We start from the raw sequence: 26,246 nt of genomic DNA on the forward strand, positions 1-26,246 counted from the left end.
TGTTTTTTGTGAATGTTCTGCAAAGCCTCCCTGTGTTGGCTGATCTCAGCGCCTGATCAGACTGTTTTTAGTGAATGTTCTGCAAAGCCTCCCTGTGTTGGCTGATCTCAGCGCCTGATCACACTCTGTTTTTAGTGAATGTTCTGCAAAGCCTCCCTGTGTTGGCTGATCTCAGCGCCTGATCACACTCTGTTTTTAGTGAATGTTCTGCAAAGCCTCCCTGTGTTGGCTGATCTCAGCGCCTGATCAGACTGTTTTTAGTGAATGTTCTGCAAAGCCTCCCTGTGTTGGCTGATCTCAGCGCCTCTCAAAGCCTCCCTGTGTTGGCTGATCTCAGCCTCCCTGTGTTGGCTGATCTCAGCCTCCCTGTGTTGGCTGATCTCAGCGCCTGATCACACTGTTTTTAGTGAATGTTCTGCAAAGCCTCCCTGTGTTGGCTGATCTCAAAGCCTCCCTGTGTTGGCTGATCTCAAAGCCTCCCTGTGTTGGCTGATCTCAGCGCCTGATCACACTTTGAAGATGTGGGGGTGCCACACTGTCCTCTCCTCTCCTATCATCTGCTTTGGGTTAGATGCTCTCATACGGTGATGGACCGGCTCGGGTTGGTTTTGACGGACGTTCCTTCAGACGTCATTTGCTGTGCCCTTTTCAGACGTCTGAGTTCATGTCGTTAGGCTTTGTTTTGTCTCCACCTGATTGATGGCATGCTCTCTCTCTCTCCTTTAACCATGCACAGTCAACCCGCCGTCACTGTATTGGCCATGACATTATAGACCAAATGAACCCTATAGGAGCACTGGTGGAACGTAAATAAGTACATTTACTCAAGTATACTCAATTATTGGGTGAGTACACATGCAAGTTTAAATGCAGACGAGGTCAGTCTGATATCCGTGCGCAGATAGGACCGATCTATGGCTGTGTGTTTGGAATGCATGAAATGTAATGCAATCAAGACATTCTCATCAAGTTTTTGACTGTTAGTTTAATTGAAAAATCATTAAAAAATAAACTTGACAAACTATGACAAAAAAAAGTAAAGTAAACTGAGAATATTCAACTTTAATAATTATTCAAACATATTCACCAAAACCAACTTACAGTAGTTGATTTAAAATGTATTCGTGTGCATGTCTGTGCTCCGGACATGTGACTTTTGTTCCCGGAAAAGTGAATGGGAAATAAGGGCCTTTTTACACCACTCTGCCTGTACAGTATATACAGTATAGGAGCAAAGTATCACTGAGCCCAGAGTGGAGAGAAGAAGTGAGGTGCATAGACAGGGGCAGTCAGACCATACACACACACACACACACACACACACACACACACACATACAGTACATTCTCACTGCCATTAAACATGATCTCCCTATCTCTTTCCCCTTGCCTTTTCTCTCTCTCACACTACTGTATGCAGCACGCATGCACACACGAACTCACATGCACACACTCACGCACGCACGCACGTCGCACGCACACTCACACACTCTCATATAACATGTTGTTGTGACACTGGTATGTCACAGATCCTACCGGCGACACAGAGCGTCAAGGCTGAAACCTAACTCTTATTAGGTGTGTGTGTGTGTGTGTGTGTGTGTGTGTGTGTGTGTGTGTGCGTGTGGATGCATGCGTGTGTGTACGCGTGCGTGCGTCGGCGATTTTGTATACTGAGTGTTCATTTTCACACACAGGTCTTAACACAGAATGTAACACGCACACGCACACACACACACACGCGCGCGTTGTGACTTGTGCTCCAGTCTCCTTCGCGCTATAGCTGCTGTTTTTCTCATTTAAATCCAGCCCTAGATCCGCCTGTCGTCGCCCGGCGTCTCCCCCCCGCGCCGGGCTGCCACTCAGGACCAATCACAGACACACGTTCAGTGTGCTGCGTCGACGGCCCAAACCCCTTAACCTTGGCAACGGGCCGGGCCCCGTTCGGATCGCTGACAGGCCTTTCATGTCCCGAATATCTGAAGGTAGAGCCAGGCCAGTGACACACCCTTCCCTATAATGTTAAATCCCTGCCATGTGTCCCCTGCCATCATTTCATGAATGATGTTAATGGTTTTTTTTAAACACCATTTATGACGGGGACCCCTTTTGCTGTTTTTACTTATAGCATTATATTATGCTTTAGCTGTTAAAAAAATACAGTAGCAGATCTACAAGCTCGTAGCGTGGGACTTTGGTGCCGCACTATGAGCTTGTAGATCTTTTCTTTTTTTGAAAAATTGTGAAAATGTGGCACACATGGTTTATCTCCGATTCTTTTTCCCAGATTGTGTTTTGGGTGAAAACACGAGAATAGGATTGAATGCCCGTCCAGATAGACTTTGTTTTCATCCTGGACACATTACGTTCGTGGGAGGCATAATTATTGGTCAGACATAGCATTGGTTAGACAGCATTGGTCCGACCGGATTAAGGTTGGTGAGGGGTGCGTTAAAACGACCGGATTAAGGTTGGTGAGGGGTGTGTTAAAACGACCGGATTAAGGTTGGTGAGGGGTGCGTTAAAACTCACCGGATTAAGGTTGGTGAGGGGTGCGTTAAGACGACCGGATTAAGGTTGGTGAGGGGTGCGTTAAGATGACCGGATTAAGGTTGGTGAGGGGTGTGTTAAAATGATGGATATGGATAATGAGCATTCACAGACTTCCTCTTTCCATCGTGCAAGTCCTTAACCTCCAGGCTGGGCATGCAGCCACTCCCCTTTCAGCTCCCAGGATTCATCTCTTCCTCTGGACCCCTCTGGTCAGACCAACGTCACACTGATGAGAAACAGTATGCAGGCCTGGCACCACATGAACCCCACACCGCTCATAAGACGCAATGGAAAAAGTGGACACTGCACTCGTCGTGTATAAAAATGCATCCCAATTGCTGCTTTTTTCTTTCTCCCAGTATGGAGGAAGAATGCTTAGGATGTTCACTGTGATCTCTCACTCTTGAAATATATATTATATTATATAAACCTTGGTTTCTGTTGAGTGTAAACAACAATAGCAACAGGGACGCTCTATGATCACGGCATCAGAGCCTCATCCGACCTTCTCGCTAGCGCAGCTGCAGCCCGTCAAGCCTGATGTATGCAGAGAAAGGCCTGGAACACAGCAGACCTCCAAGCTCACGTCAACGGTCGCATGCACGACAAGGTAGTGAGCTTAAAAGGTCAGGCTGTTCTCGGCACAATGCCGTTGTGGGGTGACGTCTCACTATAGGAGCGTCTCACCAGCCAGCAGCAACACACAAGAGGAGGTTGACTGGACTGAAACCAGCGCTCCCCAAAACAACAGGCTTGGGGATCTGTTGGGAATTGGTTACACTAGAGCGGTGCCCCTTGGGCGCGGTGCCCCTTGGGCACAATGCAAGTTAAAATGCATGCCCCACCCATGTTATTATGTCCGTGTCCCCTTTATGTCCATATATGGAGTTCTTTGTTAGGCATGCCCACATTTGGAGTCTATGCAGGTGTCGGAACCATCATTGTGATGTTAGAACAGGCCAGCTCCATATATGGAGATGTACGGGTGATCAGGTGTGATCAGTACAGAGCCTGGGCAGTCTTTAGGGCCTCTGCTGGTTCTATAAAACCAAAACTACTACTACCTTTTTCACTGACAAAAACTACATGAAAACTAAGCTATGATGACTAAGACTAAATATACTGAAAATGTTGCCAACAAATAAAAACTAGACTAAAATGTTAAAATGCCAAAATACATTTTAGTCGACTAAATCAACTGTAGATTTAGTCGACTAAAACTAGACTCGCACTAAAACATTCCAGGTGACTAAAATGTGACTACATGAAAACTATTCAAGAGACTATATGATACTAAATCTGCTGCCAAAAACAACACAGCTGGACAACCGGCGATCCGACGGACTGGACACTGGGCACTGCACTCCCTGTGGGGGTGTGGAACGACTGGACACCGGGCACTGCACTCCCTGTGGGGGTGTGGAACGACTGGACACCGGGCACTGCACTCCCTGTGGGGGTGTGGAACACGTGTTTCCAATTTGAAGTCGGTGTGGCGAACGGTTTTGGAGTTACGTGGGATTACAGACATACAGAGATGTGGCACATGTATAGAGCGTCGCAGTCCCGCCCCCTACCAGGGCCCAGGAAATGATTCCCCGTTCATTTTCATCATAGACATTTCAAAAAGTATTTATTTAAAGACCTTTTAAAGCCTCGTACAAAGCCAACTCTTGTCGTGACAAATCATGACGACAAACACAATTGTTCGGGCCGAACAAATAATTAGAAAGAAGAAGAAAACCGCAGGTTACAACACTTTGTTTTTGTTGTTTTTCTCCTTTGTAATTATTTGTTTGGTCCAATTTTGTTGTCATGATTTGTCACGACTCGAGTTGGCTTTGTACAACGCTTAAAAGGTCTTTAAATAAATACTTTTTGAAATGTCTATGGGAAAAATGCATTGGGAATTATTTCCTGGGCCTGGCGTCGTCATGAAAGGGGGCGGGACTGGGCCTGGCGTGGTCATGAAAGGGGGCGGGACTGCGACGCTCTATAGATAGATGAAACAGTGCTAATGTGCGTCCAGTCTCAATACAGTAGGTTGTACAGTATGAGGGCCTCGCTTGCTGAAAGGCGCAGGCAGATCTTTGAGCTCACACTCCTCTTCTTTACTGTTCTCTTTTAAAAGTATTCTCTGTATTAATTGTTTAACAATTAATATGCATAATCGGTCTGTGGTAATCCATGACATAAAGGTTTCAATTGTTACTGGTGTAGAACTTCGAAGAAAATACGTTCTTCTCCGTCCTGAATCATTTCCAGTAGAGACAGAAACATGCGTGCGTGTCCACTCCACATATGTTAATGCCTACGTCTGGCATTTAGACGTGCATATAGGGATGTTTAACAATGCGCCAATTATTTGAGTTTAATTTTCTTTACATTCTTTTTATTGACTGTATCTTTCATTCGGGGGGACAGATTAAGGACCAAAGCGTCAGATGGAGAGACAAGGGAGAAAAGGGAGATAGAGGAGAGAGAGTTCGCCGTCGTCTCTTGAAAGAACTGGCAGAGTCAGGAAGTGATTAGGCCGCTACAATAACTCCAATAATGGTGATAGAGAAAGCATGTCCGCAGCCACAAGCAGTTAGTGTCATAGAGCACCGTACAGTATGGTTCCTATTTCTGTGCGAGGCCATGAGAGCATGAGGAAGGAAGGAAGGGACTGGAGGGAGCATGGGAACATGGGAGCGAGAGGGAGGGAGAGACAGCAGATGAAGGTGAAGTGTTTTCGGGGGGACGTGCCGTGCGGGGGGGAAGCAGGTAGCAGCGCGGTTCAACGTTCACGCCCGCAGGAACTATACAGTGTTATAAGTTGTCACTTAAAAAAGGGTCATAAACCGTCGTCCCATCTGTGATATTCTGTTATATTGTAGCGTAAAATCGCCACGGACAGCCTCGTAAATCGCTGGGCTGGAACTGGAAGCAATGATTCATTGTCGCTGCTACAGTATAGTCTGCGTGGCGTCTGTTGAATGAAAGTTGACCCTTTGAGCTGCGGCCGTGTCTCTGACTCCACATGGACCCCTGCTAGCTTGTATAGCATCACAGCGCTACCAGACCTAACCTCTCCACATGGACCCCTGCTAGCTTGTATAGCATCACAGCGCTACCAGACCTAACCTCTCCACATGGACCCCTGCTAGCTTGTATAGCGTCACAGCGCTACCAGACCTAACCTCTCCACATGGACCCCCTGCTAGCTTGTATAGCGTCACAGCGCTACCAGACCTAACCTCTCCACATGGACCCCCTGCTAGCTTGTATAGCGCCACAGCGCCACCAGACCTAACCTCTCCACATGGACCCCTGCTAGCTTGTATAGCGTCACAGCGCTACCAGACCTAACCTCTCCATCAGCAGCACGGAGCCGTGCACCCGCCATACTCACTCCCAATCCTCCACCGTGGTCTGGGAACCCACCTCTTCAGACTCCATCTTGCACTTGCACTAGCCTCAACGACCTTACAGGTAAATGGTGCATTTATATAGTGCCTTTATCCAAGGCGCTTTACATAGATTGTGCATTACATTCACCCATTCATATACACCGATGGCGGCGGAAGCCATGCAAGTTACCAACCAGCACATCGGGAGCAATTTGGGGTTCAGTGTCTTGCCCAAGGACACTTCGTAGACAGGAGGAGCCGGGATTCGAACCGCTGACCCATGGATCATTATATCCAGATCATTATATACAGGCGTATTCAAAAGGCTCAATTTATGTAATTTAGATAGATTTTATGGGCCTGGGCCGCGGCTGAGCGGTCCAGGCACCTTCCTGGCGTGCGTGCCGATCCTGTCGGCCTTTGCCGCGTGTTTTCCCCCATCTCTCTCTCTCCCCCTTTCCTGTCACATTACTGTACCCTATCAATACCGTCTGGGTGGCTTTTGGTTGCTAGGCGATCGATAAACCGGATATGGTCTATCAGTGAAAAAGGGAGGAAGGTGTGCCAGGCCAGACCAGACCAGACCAGGCAGTGAGAGACAGACGGTCTGTCTGGACTCTGGAGGAAATATCCCTGCATGGCAGAAAGGCAGGGCGTTTTGGGAGAGAGACCCAGAGAGTGCAGTCCAGCCTTTGAAATGACCCTATAAAGTGTGGCAGCTTGTTCAACAAACATAGCAGGATAATCCCGTACACGCCGCATCGTTTGTCATCTTGTGTTTGCTCCTTCAATTAATCTCCCACATGGCACTTTGTAATCCATTCCTTCCCGTCAGAATGTGTGTTCACTCGCCACACCTGTCGAGGGCCAGATGTCCTGACAGTGTGCCATCCGTGAGGCGCTGCATGAACATCTGGAACCCCCCCCAAAAACACACACATACTGTACACGCTCGGTGCCAACACACACACACGCACGCACACACACACACACACACACACACACGCTCTTTCTTTCTCTCTCTCTCTCTGCTGGGCCTGCTGTGCCAGCCGACATGTTTTGTGATGTTGGTCCATTCTCTGGTCGTTTGGTTCCCTCACAGGAGGGAGACGTACTGTATGTGTGGTGCTGCCCGGTGGGTCTAACGTAGCGTCTCTGTTTGTTGTTCCAGGACCTCCAGGAAAGCGAGGGAGGATGGGAAGACGAGGAGATCCTGGTAAGAGACACGTCCCCCATTACGTCTGCTTACTGTACTGCTTACTGTACTGTTTGTTCTCTCGCTGTTACTCTGTCCTCTGCACTTTCCCTCCATTTTTCTGTCTGAGTCTCTCTGTTCTTTCATATGCTCTCTCTATCTCTCTCTATCTCTCTCTCTCTCTCATTCTCTGAATGATTGATTGATTGATTGATTGATTGTAATTTGGTAAGAGAAATGCAAGTTAACTTCAACACAATACAATTCCAACTACTGTACAAACAAAGTGTCATGGAACACTTTATATTTCCAGTGTGGTCCTGAAGAATAAATATAAGGCTCACGCAGCCGACCGTCACATGAAACTCACGACAGACCAAAAAACGCTGAAAACCTCAAAATAACCTAAAATCCAGCAAGGATTCTGCCCTCCCTCTAAAGTCCCTGCAACAAATAAACACAGAACCATGAATACACAAATTAAAAGTGCATCACTATGCCGTAGCGTGGCTTATTATTCCATAACAGCATTCTGCCACTGTTTTCAAAGGAAGGTTTAGATCCAGACTGCCTGACAAGGAGACATATAACCCTGTAAGAACTCTTGCCAGAACCTTTCAGTCTACAGGTCAGAGTTTTTCGAATTGTTTTGGCTCGGGGAACTATTCTTTAATGTCTTCATGACCGTTTTCTGAAATAAAAAACCTATGTTTCTGTATCAGTGGTTCTCAAGCTATTTCATGTCAAGGACCACAAAAATGTTATGTTAATTGACCGCAGACCCCCATCTGAAAATATGTTGTTCCAGTGACGTCCCAGAGGCAAAGGTTATGAGTTAAAAACGTTCACTGGGAAAGAATATATATTCAAAGATTTGCGCCACATTTTCACGATTTTGTAAAAAATAGGCAGCTCTACAAGCTCATAGCGCTGCACTCAGTGCTGCACTATGAGCTTGTAGATCTGCTATTTTTCAATAGCTATAAAGTATAACATAATGCTTAAAACACCAAAAGGTGTTCCCGTCCAGAATGCAGGGTTCATGTGTTCAAATCTTTCCCCCTCGGACCGATTGAAAATGACTTTATATCTGATCTTAACCACTTCAACCCAGCATCCCTATTCTGGGGCGGAACATTAGCCAAAAATAGCAGATCTACAAGCTGTGGGGCTTGATATTTTGGCCAAGAGATTTTAGATCGAAAAAGGACACACCGAGTATACAGTGCAACTCAGGTCCTATTTATGAAGTATTCTCACTATTCCGAGGCACCCCTTGGACTTGCGTCACAGCACCCTTATAGGGTGCCACATATGGCACCCACTTTGAAAACCCCTGCTGCGACATTCTATACCACATGCCGTGTGGAACGCTGAGAAGTTCGCTTAGTTCGCCGACTCAGCCCCGTTCGAGTTGCGACCCGATAGACGGAGAATAGTTAATGTTCTGGCGAGAGCGTTTTCCCCCGACTGCCACTCAAAGTGGCTACTAGCCAATCACAGCGCCTCCTTGCAACAGGCAACCATGCTCTAGGTATCATACCGTTTGGTTCACCTCTCTCTCTCCTCTCTCTCTCTCTCCCCCCATCCCTCCACGCCCGGTCAGGATGTGGTGGAGGTCCTGGTAGGATCTGGTGGAGTCACCGTGACTCAGTGAGCCACATGGTGGGATGATGGTGAAGGCAGACCCTCCTCTCTGTCCCTCCATGTGTGTCCCATCGTATAGCGCGCCATCCCCTGGCTGGCTGGCCATGTGGTTCAGTGCTACTGCTAACCTCGCCCATGTGTTAGCCGCCCCCACTGAGCTGCAGTAATACAGAACTAATGAGCAACATCGCTATCCGCTGTTATTGGGTTGCATTTCTTTCATTTTATTTATTCGGTTTGTTTTTCTCATCAGGACCACAAAACACTCGGAACGGAAAACTAAGCAATGCCCCGAGATGAACCCCATGCAGCGTCTCTGTTCTGGGAACGTCAAAATGGAAAAGGGCGAACATTTGGGTGAAAATAGCATATCTACAGTACAAGCTCACAGAGCTTGAAGAGATTAGAGAGAAGAGAGGCGAGGGACAAAAGGAGTCCCAAGTCTAGTCACCGGGGCGACCCTGGGCAGAGACGTACAGTGGGTTTCAACCATTGGCAAAAAAGATTGCCTGCAACGACAGTGTGATATTAGTCCCACTTTGATGACCATTTGATGACATTTTGCCTCTCAGACCCAAAACGTAATGATATTTTGTTATCGTTGGATAAGATTTTGTCCACAATTTCCATGCTGTATTGATGTTGGTACCATTTGGAGAGATAACAAAGGCAAACGTTGATGAGAATAACAACTCTTCTACATGCTCTAATAATTAGAGAACACAATTATTGTGTAGACTTCTTGTAAATGAATAATGTTTAACAATAATTTAACTCTCTTGGAGAGTGTAAAATGAAACCAAATGGGCGTTAAGAGTTAAAGATCTAATAAGGGTCCATTTAGTTACCAACTCTTAGCTGGGGACCACCTGGAACCCCCTCAAGGACCACTGGAGGTCCCCCCCGACCACTGGTTGAAAACCATATACTGTATATAGTATATATACAGTAAACTTGAGTAAAGTATAGGCAGCTAATGTAAAATAAGTAACAACGTTAATGTAAAATGCTCAAGGTTGCCTGCAATGTTTCAAGAGAGGTGAGAGATAAAAAGCAGTCCCAAGTTTATTCTGACTTAAAGGGGATTCAGGGATCCTGTCTGACTCACCTGTTTTTTTATTTATACAGTAAGTGTTTAGTCTCCCGTGTTCTGAGAGTAATGGATGATACTATCAGAGAGGATGTGTGTAAGCATAGCTGGCTGTGATTCATGGCTCTGGTCTGGAGCGTTTAAAGAGATGAGGAGATCTCCTCCGCCTCTGTTGACTAAACACAGCATCACCGTTAAGCTTTATGAGAAGCAGAAAGTCTTCGCTGTGCCGGGCTGTACCAGAACTTCCTTTACAAGAGAGAGAGAGAGAGAGATTCCCATCCATTCATTATTGGCCTCCATACAGTCGCAGACACAACGAAGCACCCAGGCTATCTAAAGCCTGATGTAAATTTAGATGCGGGCCATCCCTCCATTGTCGCGAGCCAAAAACAGCAGTTGGACGCGAGCTTGTCGATCGGCTGTTACCGGTTGGCCGACGTAATGCACAACTTATGAGCGAGTATAAATCGGGGCATACGGCAGTGATTGCAGAGAGAGAGAGAGCACAGAACTCGATCCTCCCAGAGCATGTTTTCTTTGGGAGAGATTTTCCTCCCAGCGAAATCACTTCAAAGTGATTTTCACTGGATTGAAACTAAAGCTGAATTTACTGTGTACCAGAGCGGTGCCCGTTGGAGCCTCTACAGCCTCTGTGGCCAGGGCCCTGTCCAGGGGCCCTGGCCACAGCCCTGTCCAGGGGCCCTGTCCAGAGCCCTGTCCAGGGGCCCTGGCCACAGCCCTGTCCAGGGGCCCTGTCCAGAGCCCTGTCCAGGGGCCCTGTCCAGAGCCCTGTCCAGGGGCCCTGTCCAGAGCCCAGGCAGAGGCCCTGTCCAGAGCCCAGGCAGGGGCCCTGTCCAGAGCCCTGTCCAGGGGCCCTGTCCAGAGCCCTGTCCAGGGGCCCTGTCCAGAGCCCAGGCAGAGGCCCTGTCCAGAGCCCAGGCAGGGGCCCTGTCCAGAGCCCGGCCAGGAGCCCTGTCCAGAGCCCTGTCCAGGGGCCCTGTCCAGAGCCCGGCCAGGGGCCCTGTCCAGAGCCCTGTCAAGGGGCCCTGTCCAGAGCCCGGCCAGGGGCCCTGTCCAGAGCCCGGCCAGGGGCCCTGTCCAGAGCCCAGGCAGAGGCCCTGTCCAGAGCCCGGCCAGGGGCCCTGTCCAGAGCCCTGTCCAGGGGCCCTGTCCAGAGCCCAGGCAGGGGCCCTGTCCAGAGCCCTGTCCAGAGCCCAGGCAGGGGCCCTGTCCAGGGGCCCTGTCCAGAGCCCGGCCAGGGGCCCTGTCCAGAGCCCTGTCAAGGGGCCCTGTCCAGAGCCCGGCCAGGGGCCCTGTCCAGAGCCCTGTCCAGGGGCCCTGTCCAGAGCCCTGTCCAGGGGCCCTGTCCAGAGCCCGGCCAGGGGCCCTGTCCAGAGCCCAGGCAGGGGCCCTGGCCACAGCCCTGTCCAGGGGCCCTGTCCAGAGCCCGGCCAGGGGCCCTGTCCAGAGCCCGGGCAGAGGCCTTTTTGGGGGCGGTTCTGGACAACCGTGGGTCCGACCGACTCGACACCGGCCCCTGTGGTGGGGTGGAGCGCGTGTGTCGAATCTGTCGGTGGGGCGAACGGTTCTGGAGTTACGTGGATTACAGACAGAGACATAGATAGATATTACTGTGATGCAGGGTGTGTGTGGAACCATCCTAGGCCCCTCCGACCTCCTCCGTCATTGGTTCTTCTGATGAACTCTCTCCTCCATATTATTGTATATCCAAATCGCGTTATGCGGTGTATGTCTCCCCATCCCCTATACGGACTGTATCTTTCACAACGTTTATCCGCTTGATCAGCATAGATTGGAGCTGAAAGCCCATCCTCTCTCTCTCTCTCTCTCTGTAGCCGTCAGGAGAACATCACGACGGATAAATGACAATGTTTTGCATCAGGGCCTGTAAGTCTTTCCAGCCGCCTGGTGTTCGCAGAGAGGGCCGTGGGATCAAAAGAAAACCGCCCGCCGCCCGCGTGTGTCTCTCTGCTCTGTGCCGAGGCTGGCTTGATGCTCGTTGCTGTGTGTCGTCGGGTCTGGGCTCTGTGGCGATGTGGTTCTGTTTAGTTCTGTTCCTCTCTTGTTGTTTAGTTTCATCTCCTAACGATGCGGCCTTGCTTACACTGCGGTGGCGGGGTGGCATGGAGTGGCTGTTAGTTGTTGCGCCATCATGCTCTGTTTGGCCCAGCGACTCCAGGACAACTTGACAACAAACAGCAGAGACTTGAATGTACCGCTCGTCGAGACGAGAGAACTGAGGACAGGAATTAGTTACCAGGACAGTTGTTGGGGAGTGATCAGATCCTCTTCTCTTCTCTTCTCTTCTCTTCTCTTCTCTTCTCTTCTCTTCTCTTCTCTTCTCTTCTCTTCTCTTCTCTTCTTTTTCTCAATCTACAGTAATCAACCCATTTATTCATGCCCTCTATCTTTTTTTCCCCCTCTCACCCATACACACACTCTCTCTCTCTCTCTCTCTCTCTCTCTCTCTCTCTCTCTCTCTCTCTCTCTCTCTCTCTCTCTCTCTCTCTCTCTCTCTCTCTCTCTCTCTCTCTCTGCATGCATCTTTTTTAGTACCCCCCATGGTCTTTTTTGTTCTTTTCCACAAACACACACCCACACACACTCGCAAACACACACACACACACACACACACACACACGCACGCACGCACACACGTGTTTACCTAGCCGTCTGGCCCGGTGTCTCTTCATTCATTCTTCTCCAGCGTCTAGACGCCACTAAACCTGATTGACTCGTCTCTCATGCCTCATAAACCCCCGACACCTCCGTCTCTCCTCTCCTCTCCTCTCCTCTCCTCTCCTCTCCTCTCCTCTCCTCTCCTCTCCTCTCCTCTCCTCTCCTCTCCTCTCCTGTTTCGCTTGTCTGTCAAACGGGTTAACTCAGAAAAGGTTCATAGATGGTTCTGCTCACGCCAAACTGGGCTTGGTGCGTGGACGTGTGGGTGCGTGCATGTGTGTTTATACACATTAACAGCACACCACAAATATCCCCAAGAAGGAATCTGCTTCCAATCTCGCTGAAACTGTTTAGATGACTCTGTTTTCCTCCATGCTGATTATTACCGTGCTGTCGTTGCCGTACGACGGTATTGGCTCGTTGTTTGTGTGTACGACCAACGGGAGCGCGCGTGCCACGGGGCTTCGTGATGATTGGTTTAAAACCTGGATCAACACAAGCCGACCGCAAACATAAAGGAGCTTAATGTAAAAATGATATTAGATTAAATTCATAAGGGTTCAGGATGGCTGATTATTAGTGCCGGGGGCGGGCGGGTGGGCGGGAGGGGGCTTTTCATTTTTGTAACATTCCATGTTACGCATTTAGATCCAACATGATAGAGTAATGTAAGAAAGTTTTTGTTTTTAGAGACCGAGACCAAAGAGCTGATTTACCTTTGATCAATATTATGGTGCTTGGTTAGACAGAGATGTATGAAAGAGCAGAATTCAAGAGATCAGCATCGTGAGTGTTTTGAATTTCCGATCAGATCTGAGAGTTTTGCCCCGAGAGGTTCCTTCCCCTAATGTTTTACAGGGACCCTCATAGTCGGGCCGTGCAGTCAGAGCATCCCTTTCATTTTCTCATAAGCCCTGTTTGTCCTCTAACTATACGGTCCAATATCTTTCACGAAGAACAGAATCTCTGCGCAAGCTCAACGTCTTTAATGCGAAACATGATCCATTCCCCCATGCAGGAGTCTGTCGGAACGTAAGTGTATCTGTTTGTCATAAGGGTTCCACCGCAGCATCCATTGGCAATGACCCTAATGAGCTTCACTCTGTACTGTATTTATATGGTTAATTACTGCCATCATGGAACAGACCACATGACATGTACAGTACACGCAGTGTGGAAAGCAACTAAGTACAGTCACTTAACAGTGGCTCAGGGGGATAGAGTGGCCGGATGTGGCAACCGCAAGGTTCCCAGTTCGAACCCTGCGGGTTCCCCCAGAGTTAGTGTCCAAGTGTCCTTGAGCAAGACGCCGAACCCCTAATTGCTCCCCATGTGCAAGTTGCTGCCTTGCATGGTTTCCCCCGCCATCGATGTGTAAATGTATGTGAAAACTTACTAGGTTACTTTGTACATTTTGACTATTATTACAAAACATACATTTAACGACTTCAGTCCTATGCATTTCGCCACCCCATTTGAAAAAAGCTCACTGAGAGCTTGTAGATCTGCTATTTTCAAAAGATTGTTTCATTTGAAAACGTGTTAAATGGGACATTCTGCATAATACTTTAAGTAAATTTTGATGCCAATACTTTCCAGACTTTCACTCGTAACGGAGTCGTTCCACATTTTGCCCTATTGGTACTTTCCCACCACTGAACATAATAACTCTCACATGTAACATCCTTTTCAAGTGTGGCAACAATAACACTGTAACATTTCAGAGAACACCACTGTACGTTTTCTTCTACTAGGCTGTACAAACCATACCAACATACAAATGGTACTGTGTGTGGAGTTTGCATGTTCTCCTCGTGTCCCTATAGGGTAGGTAGGTACCCTCACAAAAAACATGCAGTAATCCTTGTCTCTAAACTGCCTCCCTCTGGCCAGCCAAGGGCACCTGATGGAGGGGAAAGGAACTGGTTGGAATAACGTGTTCCTTCCACGCGCTACGTCCAACCAGGGAAACTCCCCCCTGTCAGGTGTAAAGGAGCAACTTGGACACTCATGCATGAAGGAAGCATGAGTTCAAGTCCGTTGCTCTCCCCAGGTTGGCGGAGGGTGTGTAGAGCCCAGGATCACATTAGCAGTGGCTCAGGGGTAGAGTGGCTGGATGGTAACCGCAAGGTTGCCAGTTCAAACCCGGGCTCCCCCAGAGTTAGTGTCGAAGTGTCCTTGAGCAAGACACTGAACCCCTAATTGCTCCTGATGTGCTGGCTGGTGCCCCGCATGGTTTCCGCCACCATCTGTGTATGAATGTGCGAGCAGAATGGGTGAATGTAATGCACAATCTATGTGAAGCGCCTTGGATAAAGGCGCTATATAAATGCACCATTTACCATAATTGACACAGGGGTGAAAATGTGGGATACATTTTTTTTTCACAATGTTTGATTGTGTGTCTCTTTCTGTTTTGTGTTCCAGGTTCTCCAGTAAGTACAGTCTCATCACACCCAGGTGTAGTATAATATGGACATTAGCTCATAAAACTGTTACACATCATACAAGCACTGCCATGACATTTCCTTCAGCCTGTTCTCGCGCAACAGGTAAGAGAATGAGAGAGGTGTATTGGGACTGACTGATTGCTCCCAATGTGCTGGTTGGTACCTTGCATGGCTTCCGCCACAATCGGTGTATGAATGTGTGTGTGAATGGGTGAATGTAATGCACAATCTATGTAAAGCGCCTTTGGATAAAGGCGCTATATAAATGCACCGTTTACCATTTACCATTTACGCTGCTGCAGGAAACATTAGCTCTTGCTTGATCACATAGAACAAAGCTCAACAAGGGAACACAGAAGAAGGTCAGATGTGTGTGGGCGTGCACACTGCACGCACACACACACACACACATTGTGCACGTGTGTGTTCTGTCCGCGGACGGAGCGCTAACCAGTCTGACGTTGTGCCTTAATGCTCTCTAACCTTCACCAGGGCAAGGCTGGACGAGACGGATACCCGGTAAATACCGTCGCTCTCCTCCGATTCACCCAATCAGAACCCCTGTTTTCTCCTGTAAACTCTTCCTCTTTCCTTCTTCAGAAGCTTTATCTCAGGCCTTTGTCTGTTTTCCTTATTCCCCTTTATAGCGTGGCATCAACGTCGATGCCTGTCGGCTTCCTCCTGTCCTGTCCCTTCACCCTGCCGTCCTGCTATGGATGTTTTCTCTCCAGTGATTAGCGGTGTTATACCCTCCTGCCCCATGACTACGTTTAACTCAGTGACTCAAACACAAACACACACGCCAAAGGCACGCACAAACAAACCAACAAACAAGCAAACAAACACAGACAGACACACGCATGCATGCGCGCACACATGCATAACCAAAACAACCAAGCCAACAAATAAACACACACACACACACACACAGCCCAGCGGGATTAGCTGAGACTAATTGGGAACATGACGTCTCGTCAAATGGTCAATTCCCGTTGTGTGACTCATGGTGATGACATCACAGCAGCTGTAGTGTGCATGGGGGCTGTCCAGACGGGCACCACATCAGCCGTGCGCTGTATGTGTGTGTGTGTGTGTGTGTGTGTGTGTGTGTGTGTGTGGTTGTGGTTCTTTGGGACTCGGCCTGGTAGTTTGGGTTGTTTGGTCACATTATTATTCCTCAGTATTTGCTGCTCTGTCAGTCCTTTTTCTGACTGATTTTTTTTGTGCGGTCGAAGTGCTTTAATACAAAAATGTATTGGAGTTGATCTCGGTTGATTGTCGCCGTCGAGGCGTAACATTGAAATAAAATAAATGCGTACCAAGCCGTTTTCTTTCTGTGGTTTTGTGGCCATGGTTCTGGTGGCCTCTAGTGGTGTCTTTGGAAACCAACAGCAGATGAAAAGCCATAATTATAGTTGTCCTGCATGCATGCCTCTTGACTTACTTGACTTATTCCTGTAGGCTCCTAGGTGGAGCATAGGGCCGCAATCACACCCCACCATCGGCATGCATGCCTCAGTCTGTGCTATATAGTGATTTAATTTAAGTCATCTTCTAAATGTAGACTCTGTTTTCTTTTCATAACACAAGTCATCTTCTAGATGTAGACTCTGTTTTCATAACACAAGTCATCTTCTAGATGTAGACTCTGTTTTCATAACACAAGTCATCTTCTAGATGTGGACTCTGTTTTCATAACACAAGTCATCTTCTCTAGATGTAGACTCTGTTTTCATAACACAAGTCATCTTCTAGATGTAGACTTTGTTTTCATAACACAAGTCATCTTCTAGTTGTGGACTCTGTTTTCATAACGCAAGTCATCTTCTAGATGTAGACTCTGTTTTCATAACACAAGTCATCTTCTAGATGTAGACTCTGTTTTCATAACACAAGTCATCTTCTAGATGTAGACTCTGTTTTCATAACACAAGTCATCTTCTCTAGATGTAGACTCTGTTTTCATAACACAAGTCATCTTCTAGATGTAGACTCTGTTTTCATAAAACAAGTCATCTTCTCTAGATGTAGACTCTGTTTTCATAACACATGTCATCTTCTAGATGTAGACTCTGTTTTCATAACACAAGTCATCTTCTCTAGATGTAGACTCTGTTTTCATAACACAAGTCATCTTCTAGATGTAGACTCTGTTTTCACAACACAAGTCATCTTCTCTAGATGTAGACTCTGTTTTCATAACACAAGTCATTAAGGAGTTCAGATTAAGGAGTGTTGTCACCACAGTGTCAGGTTCAGATTAAGGAGTGTTGTCACCACAGTGTCAGGTTCAGATTAAGGAGTGTTGTCACCACAGTGTCAGGTTCAGATTAAGGAGTGTTGTCACCACAGTGTCAGGTTCAGATTAAGGAGTGTTGTCACCATAGTGTCAGGTTCAGATTAAGGAGTGTTGTCACCACAGTGTCAGGTTCAGATTAAGGAGTGTTGTCACCACAGTGTCAGGTTCAGATTAAGGAGTGTTGTCACCACAGTGTCAGGTTCAGATTAAGGAGTGTTGTCACCATAGTGTCAGGTTCAGATTAAGGAGTGTTGTCACCACAGTGTCAGGTTCAGATTAAGGAGTGTTGTCACCACAGTGTCAGGTTCAGATTAAGGAGTGTTGTCACCACAGTGTCAGGTTCATATTAAGGAGTGTTGTCACCACAGTGTCAGTTAACAGGTTCAACCTCACATCAGTCCTGCACACAGAGACGTCTTCACTGGTATGACCCACGTTTTGGGGGTCTCGACTCTGGCACTCTGTTCCATCCATCCATGTTTGTGTGACCCTCAGGCTGGTTGCCATGGTTGCCCACGGTAGTTATAGCGTGGTTTGGTGCGGTGGTTCGTGACCCTCAGGCTGGGTGCCATGGTACTTAGGTGGTGTGATTAGGAGGACGTGAGGTCCCGTTGGGAATGTTGGGAAGTGAAGTGCGTCCCCCCCGTGCACTTTATTTCCCAGTGGGATTGTTCCTAGTCTGCCTGGCACTGCACACCCCTCCCTCCCTCCTGACGGGAAATGCCTGCTGCTAATTACACACAGGTGGACCGAGAGTGCGTTTCCATGCGACTCCGTCTTGTGCGTGAGTGTGTGCGCGTGTGTGCGCGTGTGTGCGTGTGTGTGCGTGTGTGTGTGTGCGTGGGATTTTGTTTATTTTTGTTTGCCTGCGAGTCTTTTTGATTGTGTGTGTGTGTGTGTGTGTGTTTGTGCGTGCGTGCACGCTACACATTGGTGTGGTTGTTTATTTGTTGGTCTGTGTGTGTCTATACAGAGAGAGTTAGTGGTTTTCAGATGTTATGGCGTGTTCAGAGCAGATCGTAGTGAAGTGATTGGGTGAAGGAAACAAGGCCGTCCAATCAAAGCCTACACAGAGCCAGAGCTACTTCATCTGTCTCAGTGCCCTCAGCATAATGTATGGAAGCAACGCCTATTAGCTCCGTAATGCCCTTAAATGAAATAATATTACATTTGGAAGCCCTCCACAGACCACTTACAGTAAGCGTGTACTGTAAGCTTGTACATGTGTGTGTGTATGTGTGTGCGTGTGCGCGTGTGCGCGTGCAGGCGTGCAGTGTCTATGGAGTTACAGGGAATCAACGGTAGATTAATCTCACTGCTCATTAACGTATTGTCCCCAAACACTTTTTTTGTTTCCGATCCGATCCCGATACCTCAATGTCTGCGTCAGCCGATACCGATATACCGAATGCCGATACCAGGGAATAATATTTATAATACTACAAAAAGCTCAGGGATCGAGTGGCTGGATGGTAACCGCAAGGTCGCCAGTTCGAACCCGGGCTCCCCCAGAGTGTCGAAGTGTCCTTGAGCAAGACACTGAACCCCTAATTGCTCCTGATGTGCAGGTTGGTGCCTTGCATGGTTTCTGCCGCCATCGGCGTATGAATATGAATGTGTGTGAATGGGTGAACGTAATGCACAATCTATGTAAAGCAAGGCGCTATTTAAATGCACCATTTGGGGGCACGGTAGCTATAGAAGGTCCTGGATTCAGGACGCTGTGGGTGCTGGTGGCGTGTTTCCTCCTCCGCGTCATCAGTGCCCATACCTGAGTTGGCGAAAGGGCCTTTCTGTGTGGAGTTTGCATGTTCTGCCCGTGTCCCCTAGGGTAGGTACCCTCACATGTTCTCCCCGTGTCCCCTAGGGTAGGTAGGTACCCTCACATGTTCTCCCCGTGTCCCCTAGGGTAGGTACCCTCACATGTTCTCCCCGTGTCCCCTAGGGTAGGTACCCTCACATGTTCTCCCCGTGTCCCCTAGGGTAGGTACCCTCACATGATCTCCCCGTGTCCCCTAGGGTAGGTACCCTTACATGTTCTCCCTGTGTCCCCTAGGGTAGGTACCCTCACATGTTCTCCCCGTGTCCCCTAGGGTAGGTACCCTCACATGTTCTCCCCGTGTCCCCTAGGGTAGGTACCCTCACATGTTCTCCCCGTGTCCCCTAGGGTAGGTACCCTCACATGTTCTCCCCGTGTCCCCTACAGACACTCTCACAAAAAACATTCAGTAATCCAGGGGAAAGGAACTGGTTGGAATAACGTGTTCCTTCTTCGCGCTACGTCCAACCAGGGAAACTCCCCCCTGTCAGGTGTAAAGGAGCAACTTGGACACTCATGCATGAAGGAAGCATGAGTGTGAGGGTGTGTAGAGCCCAGGATCACATTAGATAATTGTCACAGGAGGTAAAAATGTGTTACAAAATCATGGGATAAATGCACCATTTACCATTTGTGCGTGCGTGGCTGCGTGTGTGCGTGTGTGCGTGTGTGCGCTCATCAGCAGCACAAACGAGTCCAGGTCCAGTTCATGAAAGGCAGAACGATGTCGTCTCTATTTTGACAGCAACGCAGATACACAGCTGCACCACCTGGCCCTTCTTATTCCTGTCCTTTTTTGCTCTCTTCATGTCCTTGTTTCTCCTGGAAGTCTTATTGTTTATTAGTTGCATGCAATGTTGCAAACGCAATATTAGAGCCAGAAATGTGACAATGTCCCTACGTCCATGTACGTGTTCCGACTCCCTATGTTTAGAGTACCAGTAAGGGCAAAAGTGGTGCTGTTGTGCTAGAAACAGAGAGAGAGAAAGATAGTGTTGCACTGTTGCCTGCTTATTACAGAGAGAGGGAGAGGTGTCTGCTAATTCCCCCACACACACAGTAACTCTGTCATTTCTCGACCGGTTCTGACGCGGGGCGGCTCGCCGGAGCTGGGCTGGCACCCTGGGCGCGTTCCTGTGGGTCTGGCCATTCTGGGGACCCCCCGGGGACCTCCACACGGAGTTGCACCACTCAGTTCACACAGGTTGATTTTTGAGTGGTGCAACCACTCCAAGGAACAGCAATGTCCGTGTCCGCCTATGTATGTGGCCATGAGCACCAGTATATGACTATTAGTACCAGTAGGGGCGCTGTTTGCCAGAAACAGAGAGAGAGATAGTATTAGTGCTGCACTGTTGCCTGCTAATGAGAGAGAGAGAGAGAGGAGGGGGGGGGGTAGAGGGGAGTTGCACCACTCAGTTCACACGGGTGTGAACATATTTTTTTTATAACACCGGCATCTGCAAATTTGTGATGATTTTTAACCAATTTCAACCCATTATTCCTATTTTTACATTTTACAAAGGCTTTCAAAAAAAAATAGCTGATCTATAATCTCACAACAATGCATTTTGCACTTAAATTGTCTATTTTGAAAGTTTTTGAATAGAGCTCAATTTCATCCTCGGTTTGTTTAAAAGTGAAATGTTCTCAAATAGAAACTTTTAAATAAGAAATTAATCAAATCGGCCTGGGCCGTGGCTCAGTGGTCCAGGCACCTTGGCTGGTAATCGGGTCTGGCAGTGTGCCGCGGGTTCCACTCCCTTTACTGCATGTCTTCCCCCCATCTCTCTCCCAGCCTAGTGTCTACTCTGTCCCTCCATAAAAATAAATAAAGCCAAAAAAAAAAAAGATTAATCATTAATCAAATCAAAATGTCCTAATAAAGTTTTTCACATCGGTAATCGGTCATCTAGGACTCTCCAAAATCAGGATCGACCCAAAAACCTGACATCTGTCTGGCTCTAGACACAATACCATGGCAAAAGCGATCGTTTGTCAGTGTGTTCGCAAGTGGCGTGCATGTGCGTGTGCGTGCGTCCGTGCGTGCACTGCATGTGAGCCTTTATTCAGGTGCAACACATGTGTTCCCCAGGCGTGAACGAAAGTTCATCAGGATCATTCATTCAGCCGTGTAGCATTACTAACACGGTAAACAGAGTTAACGACATGGTCTCTATCCCAAACATAGCAAGCGATATCTCTTTCCCTCTCTGTGCGTGCGTGCGTGCATGCGTGCGTGCGTGTGTGCGTGCGTGCGTGCGTGCTTGTGTGCGTGCATGCGTGTGCGGTTGTGTGTGTGTGCGTGCGGTTGTGCGCGTGTGTTTAGCCCTCCATGTAGATCTGTCTGTCATTTAGACGCTGATTGTTCGACAGTGCCAGGGCCGTCACTGAAACACTAACCTCTGGGCAATGATTTATGGCAGGAACAAGTGACAGGGTTAGACGAGCAGCCAGCTACGCACACACACACACACACACACACAGTCACACACACACACAGTCACACACACACACGGGCGCACACATGGGAGCACACACACACACACACACATGCAAATGAGACAATCTGCACAATGTGTACATTTACTTTCGGTATACTTTAAATATGGATTGCCGTGATTTTTTTTAATTAACTTTTTCTGTTTTGCATGCGTCTATGGCGTTAACATTACTCTAATAGACCCCCAGGTGTGGTTATTATATTAAAATATGTCTCCCTTGGTGTATTTTTGGTTTCTTCCTGAAAGCTGAAAGCCTTTGAGTCAGAAGGCCCAAATCGGAATAACCATTTTAGTGTCATCGTCAGACTCATAACCCTGCTAACCCCTCCCACATTATCATACAACAACGGCTGTGGGCGAGGCTTAAGTTCAGGTTGGCGGTGCTAAGGTGGAAAAGCAGGTATACTTAATGAACTGGTGGGTGTGGCCACATAAAAACACTTTATGTACACCTATTTGAAAGAAATCTTTATAGTATAATCATAATACCTGATGATCATGTTTAAGGGGGGAGGGGGGGATCACAGCACTCCATCTTTAAGTACATTTTGATGCCAATACTGTTGTAATTTTACTCAAGTATATTTTTAATTCTGGACCTAACTATGTAACTGTAGCTGTAACTGGGTATATTTCTATATTTCAGCATTGATACTTTTACTTAAGTAAAACATCCAATCCAATCCAATCCACTTTATTTATAAAGCAAAGTTTTATACAACAAGGTTGAAACAAAGTGCTGTACACAAAGAAATACTAGAATATCAAGAAAAAAGCAACAACAACAACAGTACATAAACAGGGCAACATAAGGACACAATGCAGTGGAAGCAGCAACTCTTAATCGGTATGTTCAAATGCCAAGGAGTACAAGTGAGTTTTCAGACTCACTTGTACTTACATGCGAGTACTTGCAGTGTGTGACAGACAGACAGTGGTCCTTACTCCTTACTCAGTCAGTCAGCAGAAACGGTGCAAGGCCTCCATTGTTGGAGCTTCCAGGCCACTGAGCTGCAGATTAATGCCAGACAGGACGTCCCATTCCCAACAACATGTCACTGATTTTCTGTCCCAAACACACATCGCTCTGGTATGCTTTATTGTGCTCTTTCTTAGGGTTTTTTTTTTTTTCTTCTTCTTTTCGGAACACTGTATTTATCAGAACAACGGGGTCTTTTTATAACTCCCAACCCCCCCTCCCCCCCCCCCCCTTTCTGTATAGAGAATTCATATTATGTAATATATCACAAATATATGCGGCGCACAAATCTGTCTCTCTTTTCGTGCATGTCCTTATGGGTTTGTTTCTAATAGCGACAATAGTAGATCCCCCTCCAGATCCCACCAGAACCACTGTACTGTATATAAAATAAAACTCTTGGGTGGTTATACCATTAGGGCCGATTCATACTCCTATATTTAGACACGAGAAAAAGTCAAAAGTCAGTTGGGGAAAGGTCCCAGACCCGGGTTTAGTTATAGGCTCTATAAAAGTCAATTCAAGTCCCTTGTAAATATTGGAGGTCCTTGACTTGCATGATATGTTGTGTAGCCTGCAGGAAATGAGCCTCGCACCGCGGATACATGACCCGACCATCGCTGGCACGGCGCGCCTAGTCCTCCTCCTCCGTGTGTGTGTGTGCGTGCGTGTGCGCATGCGTGCACGTGGCGGCTCATGCGTTGTGGGGAACGGAGGTATCTTGTGTTTTTCATGTGAACGTGTTGTTTATTTGTGTAGCCTATGTTGCATATAGTTTGTAATTATTTTAGACAGTATTTGTTTCATTGTTGAGAAGTGCGAGAGGAGAGCAGCAACAGGTCTGACAACAACTACACTGTGGCCAGAAGAGGCAGCGTTAAACTGCCCGCTCTGCGGAGCTCTCCTCCCGGCCAAACTCCCAGTGTCTCCTTGGCTTCACGGCCGACACATTGAACTGGAAGCTGGGCTGAATGAATGAATGAGGAAACACTGCTGTGGTGCTGAAATTAAAAAGCTCGTCGGATGGTTTCAGTGGCACCGCAAGCAGCCGACTTTAGGATAGTCTGTCCTTGGATTCTTGGAACGCTCAGTTCAGCAAGAAATTACTCCCAGGCTTTATTTGGAAAACACAGGACATGATGTTGAGTCCAAAGTGCCTATAGGGACTCTGCAAGGCAGGGGCGTCCTACTCCCTGGAGCCAAGCTTGCACTTGACTGCATACCTAAGGATGGAAGACTTGAGCACTGTGATGTCGAGACAGACACTTCACAGGGATGTCACTGTGATGTCACTGTGATGTCACTGTGATGTCGAGACAGACACTTCACAGGGATGTCACTGTGATGTCGAGACAGACACTTCACAGGGATGTCACTGTGATGTCACTGTGATGTCGAGACAGACACTTCACAGGGGTTGTCAGGGATAAGAATCCTCACAATAGGTGCCCTAAAAGGCGAGGTTAACGGCAGACTGCTGGGCGAGCGCTGGCACTTTGGCATGGGGGGGTCAGATCAACATGGAATGAATTCTGTACTGGCCATATAAGGAGCATGTCTTGAGTGTGCAGGGTTTGATGAGGTCTGATCAACATATGGAATGTCAGAAAAGTATATCCATATATGGAGATCTAAGGGTTTGAGGTTTGAGGTCAGATGTAGAGTTGCTGGCCAATAGTGATGACATCAGGGATCTCCATATGGGCTTAACTGCGACAGCAGGTCGCATTTACAATGACATCAGGGTCTCCACATCTCCATGATGTCACATGATGTCACGAGACCTGGGCACCATATATGGTGCCCGACACACTGACGGGAAATGTGCAATGCCATATAGTTACAGTAACTGCGACGTTCGGTCGCAATAAATACAGTGCAGTAAATGCGTGAAGAGAATCAAAAAGTACAAACATAACTTTTTCCAATGTATTCAAAGGGGTATTCAAGTTCGTTTTAAGAAGTGACTTTAACGGTAATCAGTAAAACTCTATCCTAAAACAGACGGGCAGAGAAAGTTAGAATAGGAGTAATATGTTCTCTTCCCCCCCCTGGTTTTAGTTAAAAGATAAAAGGGTGGGAAAAAAATATGAAAAGTACAGAGTAAAAATATGTGGCGAACAGGAAGGCATTAATGCAAGAAGTGGAGCGAAAGGCTTTCAGGGAGACAAGAAGGAGCTGAAGAGAAGATAGTTTTGTGAGACATTTGTGAGCCATGTTGTTACCTTGTGTCTGTTGTTACCTTGTGTCTGTCAGTGGTGAAAAATAACATTTACTTAAGTACTGTATATCAAGTTACTTGAGATTTTGATTATTTTTTACAAAGCATACCGTAACAACTTTAGCAATTTCGGCCAGTTGAAAATAGCCGATCTACACACTCACGCTATTTTCAAACGATTTTTGATGATTACATTTACTTTTGGTACCTTAAGTACATTTTGTACTTTTACTCAAGTTACATGTTGAATTCCTGGACTTTTACTTGTAACAGAGTAATTCTACATTTGCAGTATTGATACTTCTTTTGACCTGACAGATTCTACAAAATGTCTTCTAAATCATTCTGAAAATCCTATGTTTCTATGTCAGGCATTCTAAAACCTATGTTTCTATGTCAGTCATTCTAAAACCTATGTTTCTATGTCAGGCATTCTAAAACCTATGTTTCTATGTCAGGCATTCTAAAACCCATGTTTCTATGTCAGGCATTCTAAAACCTATGTTTCTATGTCAGGCATTCTAAAACCTATGTTTCTATGTCAGGCATTCTAAAACCTATGTTTCTATGTCAGGCATTCTAAAACCTATGTTTCTATGTCAGTCATTCTAAAACCTATGTTTCTATGTCAGGCATTCTAAAACCTATATGTTTCTATGTCAGGCATTCTAAAACCTATGTTTCTATATGTCAGGCATTCTAAAACCTATGTTTCTATGTCAGGCATTCTAAAACCTATGTTTCTATCTCAGGCATTCTAAAACCTATGTTTCTATGTCGGTCATTCTCAAACATTTTCATGTCAAGGACCTCCAAAAATATATGTAATTGGCCGCCAACCCCGATCTGAAAACATGTAGTTCCAGGGACACCTCCCCCCCCTCCCTCCCCCAGAAGCAAAGATTTGAGTTCAAAATGTTCTCTCTGAAAGAATATATATATATCAAAGACAACATTTTCACGATTTAAGTAAAACAATCGAGTTCTTTTTCCCCCCCACCGCTGCATGGTGTGTGTGTGTGTGTGTGTGTGTGTGTGTGTGTGTGTGTGTGTGTGTGTGTGTGTGTGTGTGTGTGTGTGTGTGTCCGCCTGTGTGAACTCCCACAGACTGAGACGCTGAGTGGACTGCAGACACAACATCATCTCGCTGCGTCCAACGCCAATTAGCTCCTGCTGCATAATTACACAATCTACACACAATAGGGAGCGCAATAAAGACAGCATATAATACCGTTCTCTCAGTGCGATTATGAGGGCCATATATATACTGTATACGTGCACACACAAACACATGTGCGTGCACACACACACACACACAGACAAGACACAGACCCAGACATATTATATATATATAGTGCTGTACCCCCAACTGAACCAAAGTGAAGTTATTTTCCA

The 26,246-nt window shown here is 47.2% G+C and overlaps 1 protein-coding gene across 1 annotated transcript in view; it reads left to right on the forward strand.

Moving 5' to 3' along the window:
- Nucleotides 1–26,246, forward strand: part of LOC308322384 (uncharacterized protein) — a 223,503-nt gene that overhangs the window by 151,244 nt on the left and 46,013 nt on the right. The window contains exons 3-4 of the mRNA XM_080773607.1: nucleotides 7,116–7,171; nucleotides 15,522–15,548. Coding sequence (XP_080629733.1) covers nucleotides 7,116–7,171; nucleotides 15,522–15,548 — 83 coding nt within the window. The remainder of the gene's footprint in view (nucleotides 1–7,115; nucleotides 7,172–15,521; nucleotides 15,549–26,246) is intronic.

This window comes from Protomyctophum bolini, assembly GCF_963924005.1.
Source record: "Protomyctophum bolini genome assembly, chromosome: 10".
NCBI classification, from domain to species: domain Eukaryota; kingdom Metazoa; phylum Chordata; class Actinopteri; order Myctophiformes; family Myctophidae; genus Protomyctophum; species Protomyctophum bolini.